This window comes from Nerophis lumbriciformis, linkage group LG15 (genome assembly GCF_033978685.3).
Source record: "Nerophis lumbriciformis linkage group LG15, RoL_Nlum_v2.1, whole genome shotgun sequence".
In the NCBI taxonomy this organism is placed as follows: Eukaryota; Metazoa; Chordata; class Actinopteri; order Syngnathiformes; family Syngnathidae; genus Nerophis; species Nerophis lumbriciformis.
Window position 1 is genome coordinate 17,573,478 of NC_084562.2, and position 11,523 is coordinate 17,585,000.

General features: G+C 41.1%; 1 protein-coding gene across 2 annotated transcripts in view; it reads left to right on the plus strand.

Annotated features, from left to right (window-relative positions):
• The window catches only part of mpped2a (metallophosphoesterase domain containing 2a), a 167,127-nt gene that overhangs the window by 63,207 nt on the left and 92,397 nt on the right, over positions 1–11,523 (plus strand). For both annotated transcript variants that reach the window (XM_061974782.2, XM_061974783.2), the window contains exon 4: positions 8,913–9,138. In XM_061974782.2, the coding sequence (XP_061830766.1) occupies positions 8,913–9,138 (226 nt within the window). The remainder of the gene's footprint in view (positions 1–8,912; positions 9,139–11,523) is intronic.

An 11,523-nucleotide genomic window follows, 5' to 3' on the forward strand; every position in this document is an offset into this window, starting at 1 on the left:
AAAAGAGTAAAAATAGCAAAAAAAAAGATAGCACTTTTTTTATATTATTTTTAATTATTTTTAATTATTTTTTTTATTTTTTTATTAAATCAACATAAAACAACACAAGATACACTTTCAATTAATGCATCAACCCAAAAAAAAGTTTGCGCTTTAATGTTAGCATGCTAGCGAGCTAACGGTAGCATGCTATCAGTTAGCATGTCTCACATACCAAGTTATACGACTGTAAGATGTATGGCTGTCTAATGAGAGAAAAAAAAGTAAAGTTTGATAAAAAGGTAGCATGTTCATTTTAGTTTGCTAGCATGCTAACAGTTAACAAGTGTCACATATGAAGTTATATGACTCTAGGGTAAACGGTTGCTATATGTGGGGGTTCGTTGGCCGGTTCGTCTCGTATTAGACAAAAGGTGCCATTCAATTGGCCCATTTTTTTTTGTGTTCGTGAATAACATTGCCATGGTAACACGAAATGTTCCCAATGTAGATTTCAGCCATCGGTGCGAACGCGACGGTATAACATATGTGGGGTACGTTGGCCGGTTCGTCTCGTAGTAGACGTAAGAGAAACGTGCGAAAAAAGAATAATAACGTTTGAAGTATGAGCGATAATAATACGGGCTGCTTGGATTGCAGCAGGCCCATAATAAAACTTTTTTTTGAAACAGGTTAGAAGTTAGAAAAGCTTCTGATTGCATTGCGATGTTCTATTTTAAAAAATTGGTTCTCATGAAAAAAACAAAAAGGAAAAGTTTTTGGGTTTTTTTCATACATTTTTGACAATTATGAATCGATTTAGACCCGGGATGAATAAGAATCGCAATTCGGATGCAAATCGATTTTTTGGGCACCCTTTGGTTTTATTATAATTTTCTATTATAATATTGCAATATTGGGTCGAATCTAGGGCTGCAACAACTAATCGATTAAATCGATTAAAATCTATTATGAAAATAGTTGGCGATTAATTTAGTCATCGATTCGTTGGATCTATGCTATGAGCATGCGCAGGGGCTACTTTTTAATTTTTAATTTTTTAATTTTTATTTATTTATTTATTTTTAATAAACCTTTATTTATAAACTGAAACATTTACAAACAGCTGAGAAACAGTAATCAAAATAAATATGGTGCCAGTATGCTGTTTTTTTCTCCAATAAAATACTGGAAAGGATAGAAATGTAGTTTGTCTCTTTTATCCGATTATTAATCGATTAATCAAAGTAATAATCGACAGATTAATCGATTATCAAATTAGTCAAAACGTACGAAAGTAAAGTTCACATTTTTATTTTTGTCCAAAAATGTACTTTTCCAATGCAACATTTTTTCCATGAATGGGTATTAGTCCAAAACATGCATCTAATTAAATGTAGCTTTGAGTCAAATAGTTTAATAATATTTACAACTTTTGCTTTCTTTGTTACTGGTCAACAGAACACCCATAGTTCTATTCTTCCTACTTCTTGTAGTTGATGAGGGAAGAACAAAAACACAAATCTCAGCGTTACTTACTCTGTAGGATGTATCACAGTAGCAATAAAAAAGCAGAGCAAATTCCCAGTAGTTTTGAAGATGGAGTTGTTTGATGGTAATTACGTTTCCCCACCTTTTTTCTCTTCTTGTGGTCTGGGGAATGGAGCGGGGTGAGCGTGGTTTGCTTTTGTGTTGCTGTGTTTCTAAATGGACGTGTGATCCACTTTGAGAGCTGGGGGCGACCTGGGAAATAGTGCTCACATACGAGGTTAGGCTGAAATGTATCATCTGACTTCTGAGAAGAGCTCATTTAGATTAATCCAGGAACACTACAGTTTTTGAGTTCCAAAAATAGAGTAGAAGTACACAAAACACATTGTATATTGGTTTAATTTACTTACCGCATTTTTCGGACTATAAAGCGCACTTAAAATCCTTTCATTTTCTCAGAAATCGACAGTGCACCTTATAACCCGGTGCGCCTAGTTTACGGAATAAATCTGGTTGTGCTTACCGACTTCGAAGCAATTTTTTGTGTAGTGATAAGTGTGACCAGTAGATGGTAGTCAAATATAAGAGATGCATGTAGACTGCAAAATGACGCCAGTAAACAACAACAACACTTAAAATGTTCCATTAGAAATAAAGAACGTTACACACGGCACTCAAAAATCCGTTAAAATATTTTAGTATGACTTTGAAGCCGCACCGCTTGACGGGATTTCCGGCCCATTACTTTTGCTGGTCCTTGAACTCACCGTAGTTGTGTGTACTGTGACGTTTGTTTACATGTACAACTTTCTCCTGCACTGCCACAGAAAGACGTGTTTTATGCCACTTTTTTTTTTGGTCTCATTTTGTCCACCAAATGTTTTATGCTGTGCGTGAATGCGCAAAGGTGAGCTTTGTTGATGTTATTGACTTGCGTGGAGTGCTAATCAGGCAGCTAATCAATGCTAACATGCTATTTAGGCTAGCTGTATGTACGTATTGCATCATTATGCCTCATTTGTAGGTATATTTAAAATCATTTAATTTCCTTTGCTTATGTCCTCTGTGTATCTAATTAACATTTGCATGTCTCATGCCACATTATCTGTATAGACTTAAACTTAGGCAAACTTTATTGATCCACAAGGGAAATTGTATGTAATATTGGCTACATATCTCTTTTGTGTGTTTGTTCGTTTGTGTGCCGTGTTGTTCCAGACCACAGCAAACGTTACCCAGCTCGCAAAGATTGTAATAAATCCATTAGAAGAAGAGAGCCTGCCATTTACTTTAACACGGGAACACACATCTATACTTTTGGCCATTTTAAGCCAGTAATTTCCAGGAGTTATCTCACCCTCTGAGAAGCCTCCGTTTTACGAATGCGTTCCAATGTAAAAATGTGTAGAATAAATATTACATTTCCACATTTCTGTCAACCAAGAATTGCGTCAGCCTGGGACACAGTCATTTTGATAGTAGGCCAATATAGACACTAGGGTTGTACGGTATACCGATATTAGTATAGTACCGCGATACTAATAAATCATATTCGGTACTATACCGCCTTTAAAAAGTACCTTTACATTTGTTTGCTTACTAATAAAAGCGGAGTTGTCTTGTATGTTCACTATTTTATTTAAGGACAAACTTGCAATAAGAAACATATATACTGTAAGATTTTTTTGTTAAAATAATGCCAAAAATGCAATTTTTTTGTGGTCCCCTTTTATTTAGAAAAGTATCAAAGTATCGAAATACATTTTGGTACCGGTACCGAAATATTGGTATAGGGCAGGTGTCGGCAACCCGCGGCTCCGGAGCCGCATGCAGCTCTTTGATCACTCTGATGCGGCTCAGCTGCATACTTGCCGATCCTCCCGGGAGATTTACGGATTTCGGTGCCTCTCGCAGAAAACTCCCGGGATTAATATTCTCCGACTATCACCCTAACAATAATAATAAGGGCGTGCCATGATGGTACAGCATTTAACGCCCTCTACAGTCTGTACAAACATCGTGGCAGCCCAAACTTTTGTTGTATGCATTTTCCGCTTGCACATGTAAGTGACAGCAAGGCATACTTGGTCAACAGCCACACAGGTTACACTGACGGTGACCATATAAAACAACTTTAACACTCTTACCAATAATGCGCCACACTTTGAACCAAAACCAAACAAGAATGACAAACACAACAGAACAAATACCCAGAAACCCTTGCAGCACTAACTCTTCCGGGATGCTTCCCGCTACCCCCTAACCCCCACACCCCGCCCACCTCAACCTCCTCATGCTCTCTCAGGGAGAGCATGTCCCAAATTCCAAGCTGCTGTTTTGAGGCATGTTAAAAAAAAAGAATGCACTTTGTGACTTCAATAATAAATATGGCAGTGCCATGTTGGCACTTTTTTCCATAACTTGAGTTGATTTATTTTGGAAAACCTTGTTACATTGTTTAATGTATCCAGCGGGGCATCACAACAAAATTAGTCATAATAATGTGTTGATTCCACGACTGTATATATCGGTATCGGTTGATATCGGAATCGGTAATTAAGAGTTGGACAATATCGGAATATCGGCAAAAAAGCCCCCCCCCCCCCCCCGTGCGTCGGTTGAGGTGGGCGGGGTTTGGTAGCGGGGGTGTATAATGTAGCCCGGAAGAGTTAGGGCTGCATGGGATTCTGGGTATTTGTCCTGTTGTGTTTATGTTGTGTTACGGTGCAGATGTTCTCCCGAAATGTGTTTGTCATTCTTGTTTGGTGTGGGTTCACAGTGTGGCGCATATTTGTAACAGTGTTAAAGTTTTTTATGCCGCCACCGTCAGTGTAACCTGTGTGGTTGTTCACCAAGTATGCCTTGCTGTCACTTACATGAGCAAGCAGAAGCTCCATACAACGTATGGCTGGGCCGGCACGCTGGTTGTAACGGGCACTAAATGCTGTGTTATTTCATTTTAAATTTCAAAAGATTTTTGTGGCTCCCATTGTTTTCTTTAATTTGTGAAACTGGTCAAAATGGCTCTTTGAGTGGTAAAGGTTGCCGACCCCTGGTATAGGGACAACACTAATAGACTTATAGAAGGCTTTTAATTTTGGGATGGCGACCCCTGCCCTAACCGCACAACTCTTTAACAATATTATTTCAACCGAGAGCAAAAATACTCAACTCAAAGTATGCTCGCAATTTAAAGTATAAGAAAAACCCGAGAGAAAGTGTGTATATTAAATGAGTTAGTCATGGTACTCGTAGGTGCTGTGGTATGATTATTTAGAAAATATTCACGTTCCACTTGTCCTAATATTTTTGGGGCTGCTGGGCTTCAGTTGTTTTTACATGAGTCCACTTAACATTAACATAGCAGAAAAAAAGGGGGGGAAAGAAAAAGCGAAATGGTTGAGGAAAAAGACATTTAGAGGGAGAATAGAAGGGTGCTAAAGGCCAGACCCTTTGGTTGAGTGCTCAATCGGCCGGAATAAAGTAGTAAGTTAGTTTTGTGCTGCCGAGAGGAAGCGAGGACAAATCACTCAGACATAGAAGCACAAAAAGGTCACTGGAGATGTTGAATGATGAGGGGATGAGAATAGTAATAGATGTTCATTGCTCTGAAGTTCAGGTTCACGCTTTCCCAGCCGCCCGGTGTCTGCTGAGATGGATAGTAGTCTGCTGTGGTCAGGCACAACAATTGCATGGAGGCAGACGTGTTCTGAAACCGCTAATTGTAAGGATGTTTTATGCTGCCGATTCCGGTATCGATCATACAAGGGTGATATTGGCCGATACCGATAACATGTATTAACTGTACATTTTTAAACGTATTTATGGTGAGTGCAAATGGCAGTTTAGCAATATCAACACACTATTTAAACTAGTTCCTTATTGTCTTGTATTACATACAATTGTTTGAGCAAAACAAAGTCAATAGTACACAATAAATAAACCAAAGCAAAACATACTATTCTTCATTTGAATCCTTTGAATGCTTTTTGCCTTCAAAGTCCTCCTGTGACCAAGGATGTATTCCCTGAATTTGTAAACAACAACCAACAATTAGAGATGTCCGATAATGGCTTTTTTGCCGATATTGTCCAACTCTTAATTACCGATTCCGATATCAACCGATACCGATGTATACAGCCGTGGAATTAACACATTATTATGCCTAATTTTGTTGTGATGCCCCGCTGGATGCATTAAACAATGTAACAAGGTTTTCCGAAATAAATCCACTCAAGTTATGGAAAAAAATGCCAACATAGCACTGCCATATTTATTATTGAAGTCACAAAGTGCATTCTTTTTTTTTAACATGCCTCAAACAGCAGCTTGGAATTTGGGACATGCTCTCCCTGAGAGAGCATGAGGAGGTTGAGGGGGGGGAGGAGGGCAGGGTTGAGGTGTGGGGAAGTAGGGGTAAGAGTTAGTGCTGCAAGGGATTCTGGGTATTTGTTCTGTTGTGTTTGTGTTGTGTTACGGTGCGGATGTTCTCCCGAAATGTGTTTGTCATTCTTGTTTGGTGTGGGTTCACAGTGTGGCGCATATTTGTAACAGTGTTAAAGTTTTTTATACGGCCACCCTCAGTGTGACCTGTATGGCCGTTGACCAAGTATGCCTTGCATTCACTTGTGTGTATGAAAAGCCGTAGATGTTATGTGATTAGGCCGGCACGCAAATGCAGTGCCTTTAAGGCACACCCCCAATATTGCTGTCTGGGTGGAAATCGGGAGAAATTTGGGAGAAATTCGGGAGAGTGGTTGCCCCGGGAGATTTTCGGGAGGGGCACTGAAATTCGGGAGTATGACTGGGAGACGCAACTGCTCTGTACTTCTCCCTACGTCCGTGTATCACACCGTACAGCGGCGTTTTAAAAAGTCATACATTTTACTTTTTGAAACCGATACCGATAATTACATTTTAAAGCATTTATCGGCCGATATTATCGGACATCTCTACCAACAATTGATTTTGAGAAAATATTTATTTTGATCTAATCACTTTAGTATCGATCATATACTCAGTGTTGGCGCTAGGAATTTTCAAAATGGGGTCCCAGGGACCCCATCAAGTCATAAAAATAGGGTCCCGCAGTAAATTTTTGGGGTCCCACTTTTTTTGTAAGCATTTTGAAAACAAATGATACATGTATGCATTATCCTGTTATATCTCACATTCTATATTGTGTGTTGGAAAAAGGTTGTCATAAACGTTACTTAATTAATTTTAAAAAATAATACAAAAGAAAACACATTTTTGTGCATATGTAAATATATTCAGTTATAAACATTCATTCACTTTCTTCTTTCCTTCATGGATCTAAACTTTACCGCTGCCGGTACTTTTTTCTATATTTGTATTTAATAAGTTGTTCGGTGCATTTATTTCAGTATAAAAGTGTAAAAAGTTTTTTGCTTCGGTCATGAAATTATGATAATAATACTTACATTATTTATTTAACACGTACCGTATTTTTCGGACTATAATTCGCAGTTTTTTTCATAGTTTGGCTGGGGGTGCGACTTATACTCAGGAGCGACTTATGTGTGAAATTATTAACACATTACCGTAAAATATCAAATAATATTATTTAGCTCATTCACGTAAGAGACTAGACCAGGGGTCGGCAACCTTTACCAGTCAAAGAGCCATTTTGACCAGTTTCACAAATTATAGAAGACAATGGGAGCCGCAAATTTTTTTTGAAATTTTAAATGAAATAACACTGCATACAAAGTTTTTTTTTTTTGCTTTGTGCTATGTATAAATCAGGGGTCTCAGACACGCTGCCCTCACCTTTAAGTGGAATTTGAAAGCTGGTGCGGCACGCGGGTTTTAAATGAATGGCGTTTGTCAGCGTCATGCGTGCCGTGATGGTACAGCATTTAGCGCCCACTACAGCCAGCGTGCCTGAACAGCCACACGTTGTATGGCGCTTCCGCTTGCCCACGTAGGTGACAGCAAGGCATACTTGGTCAACAACCACACAAGTCACACTGACGGTGGGGGTATAAAAAAAAAAAACTTTAACACTCTTACTAATAATGCGCCACACTGTGAACCCACACCAAACAAGAATGACAAACACATTTCGGGAGAACATCTGCACCGTAACACAACATAAACACAACAGGACAAATACCCAGAATCCCATGCAGCCCTAACTCTTCCGGGATACATTATACACCCCCGCTACCAAACCCCGCCCACCTCAACCGACGCACAGAGAGGGGGGGAGGGGGGGGGGGTTGATGTGTGAGGGAGCAGGGTTGGGGTGGGGGCGGGGTTTGGTGATAGCAGGGGTGTATAATGTAGCCCGGAAGAGTCAGGGCTGCATGGGATTCTGGGTGTTTGTTCTGTTGTGTTTATGTTGTGTTAAGGTGCAGATGTTCTCCTGAAATGTGTTTGTCATTCTTGTTTGGTTTTGGTTCAAAGTGTGGCGCATTATTAGTAAGAGTGTTAAAGTTGTTTTATATGGCCACCGTCAGTGTAACCTGTGTGGTTGTTGAGCAAGTATGCATTGCTGTCACGTACGTGTGCAAGCAGAAGATGCATATTGTATAACAAGTATTGGGCTGGCACGCTATTAATGTGTATTGTAGCGGGCGCCAAATGTTGTGCCATCATGGCACGCCCTTATAATATCCGTAAGGGTGTAAATCGGTGAATATTAATCCCGGGAGTTTTCTGCGAGAGGCATTGAAATCCGGAAGTCTCACGGGAAAATTGGGGGGTTCAGCAAGTAAGCTGCTGAGCTGCATCAGAGTGATCAAAGAGCCGCATGCGGCTCCGGAGCCACGGGTTGCCGACCCCTGGACTAGACGTATAAGATTTCATGGGATTTAGCGATTAGGAGTGACAGATTGTTTGGTAAACGTATAGCATGTTCTATATGTTATAGTTATTTGAATGACTCTTACCATAATATGTTACGTTAACATACCAGGCACGTTCTCAGTTGGTTATTTATGCCTCATATAACGTACACTTGTTCAGCCTATTCTTTATTTATTTTAATTTGCCTTTCAAATGTCTATTGTTGGTTTTATCAAATAAATTTCCCCAAAAATTGCGACTTATACTCCAGTGCGACTTATATATGTTTTTTTCCTTCTTTATTATGCATTTTCGGCCGGTGCGACTTATACTCCGGAGCGACTTATACTCCGAAAAATAATGGAACCCATTACCTACCTGCTTGGCACTCAGCATCAAGGGTTGGAATTGGGGGTTAAATCACCAAAAATGATTCTGGGCGCAGCCACCGCTGCTGCTCACTGCTCCCCTCACCTCCCAGGTGGTGATCAAGGGTGATGGGTCAAATGCAGAGAATAATTTCGCCACACCTAGTGTGTGTGTGACTATCATTGGTACTTTAACTTTAACTTTAAACTATTTCTGGCTACTACTCACTCTGTCCCTTGTTGTTCCCATCTCCCTCCCAGGTGGCCTCCCTTATGAATTCAAGGTGGTGATCGCCGGGAACCACGAGCTGACCTTCGACAAGGACTTTATGGCCGAGCTGGTCAAGCAGGATTACTACCGATTCCCCTCGGTCTCCAAACTCAAACCGGAGGACTTTGATAACGTCCAGACGCTCCTCACAAACTGTGTCTACCTGCAAGACTCGGATGTCACCATAAAGGGATTCCGGATATACGGCACGCCATGGTAAGACCAAAACCTTCCATTAGTAGCCCCCGAGCCATGTTCGCCGCTTCTCCCTTTTCATCTTTGCTGAGTCACTTTTGTCACACAAAGCCCTAAAGTGGAGGTGTGCCTCCTTTCTGTCAGCGATTGGCCGTGTTCCAGCTCGCCGCCGTGCGCTCTGTCGGCGGGCCTCTCTTACATGCAAGATGCTATTCCCAGCTGGCGCATTCCTTTATGAGCACAGGACCTTCGCCCGTACTCGGGGCTTACATTACACCTGTGTTTTGACACGGGGTTAAGTGATACGCATGGCACCGTTATACGCCGCCAATGGGCTCTCATGTGGAAAGAACTCGAGCACGGGGGGGGGCTTGATTGTCGGAGGACGCAGGCTCTGTGTTTGTGCAGGGAAAGTGTTTACTATCCCAACCGATGAGATCCCCGCCGTGTTGACGGAGGTATGGCGACGGAAGCCAAAATAAGAGCGCAAGCTTTGCCCGCAGCAAGCGAAAATGCCACCGCGCTCGTGTTCATCGGCTAATTCCAACGGCATTATTGCCGCCTAATTTCTCTCTTTAAACTGCGAGCGCATGATTCGCAGTACTGCCAATAATATCACATTAATGTGCTTCTGAATGGCAACAGGAGCAAAGTGAGTAGGGAGGCAGCTGTGAAGCTAAGATTGGAAAAAAAAAATCATAATAAGGTAGCAAGTCAACTAATTGGCCTTCTGTCCTAAAGAAGGGCCCAAATACAATCAGAATCAGAATATCTTTATTGTCATTGTATGGAAACAACGGAATTGGACAGCAATCCAGCGCAGTGCTTTTAAAACAAACCTACATAATATAGTCTTAAGACAACAACAATAATAAAACAATTTAAAGGGGAACATTATCACAATTTCAGAATGGTTAAAACCATTAAAAATCAGTTCCCAGTGGCTTATTATATTTTTCGAAGTTTTTTTCAAAATTTTACCCATCACGCAATATCCCTAAAAAAAGCTTCAAAGTGCCTAATTTTAACCATCGTTATATACACCCGTCCATTTTCCTGTGACGTCACACAGTGATGCCAACACAAACAAACATGGCGGAAAGAACAGCAAGCTATAGCAACATTAGCTCGGATTCAGACTCGGATTTCAGCGGCTTAAGCGATTCAACAGATTACGCATGTATTGAAACGGATGGTTGTAGTGTGGAGGCAGGTAGCGAAAACAAAATTGAAGAAGAAACTGAAGCTATTGAGCCATATCGGTTTGAACCGTATGCAAGCCAAACCGACGAAAACGACACGACAGCCAGCGACACGGGAGAAAGCGAGGACGAATTCGGCGATCGCCTTCTAACCAACGATTGGTATGTGTTTGTTTGGCATTAAAGGAAACTAACAACTATGAACTAGGTTTACAGCATATGAAATACATTTGGCAACAACATGCACTTTGAGAGTGCAGACAGACGAATTTTCATCAATTAATATATTCTGTAGACATACCCTCATGTCAGCAGGCCAGGGAAGCTAGGGTCGATATTCTTCTCTTGATCATCTTCGGTGACATAAGGGACGGTGTGAGCCAAGACATCCAGGGGGGTTTAGCTCGCTCGTCTGCGGGAACAAACTGCCGCCATTGCTTGCCGTGCTAGCGAGGGCCTTTGTCCCTGAATTGCTCACACACTCCGGCAGATTCAATGGGGGTCTGGCGGCAGATTTCTTTGACTTTATCGTTGGAAATGCATCTGCTTTGAGTGTCGCAGGATATCCACACATTCTTGCCATCTCTGTCGTAGCATAGCTTTCGTCAGTAAAGTGTGCGGAACAAACGTCCAATTTCTTGCCACTTTCGCATCTTTGGGCCACTGGTGCAACTTGAATCCGTCCCTGTTGGTGTTGTTACACCCTCCGACAACACACCGACGAGGCATGATGTCTCCAAGGTACGGAAAACAGTCGAAAAAACGGAAAATAACAGAGCTGATTTGACTCGGTGTTTGAGAAAATGGCGGATTGCTTCCCCGATGCGACGTCACGTTGTGACGTCATCGCTCCGAGAGCGAATATTAGAAAGGCGTTTAATTCGCCAAAATTCACCCATTTAGAGTTCGGAAATCGGTTTAAAAAAGATATGGTCTTTTTTCTGCAACATCAAGGTATATATTGACGCTTACATAGGTCTGGTAATAATGTTCCCCTTTAAAATTTAAAAACATAATAAAAATGTTAAAAAAACATATTGCACAGTAGATCTTTATCAGAGGTAAGCAAGTAATAAAGTGGTGAGTGTTCAGGTAAGTGCAGAGTTTAGGGCAATAACAGCTCTAGGATAGAAACGGTTTTTCAGTCTATTTGTCCTTGCTTTGATGGTCTTATAATGCCTCCCTGAGGGCAAGAGTTCAAGCC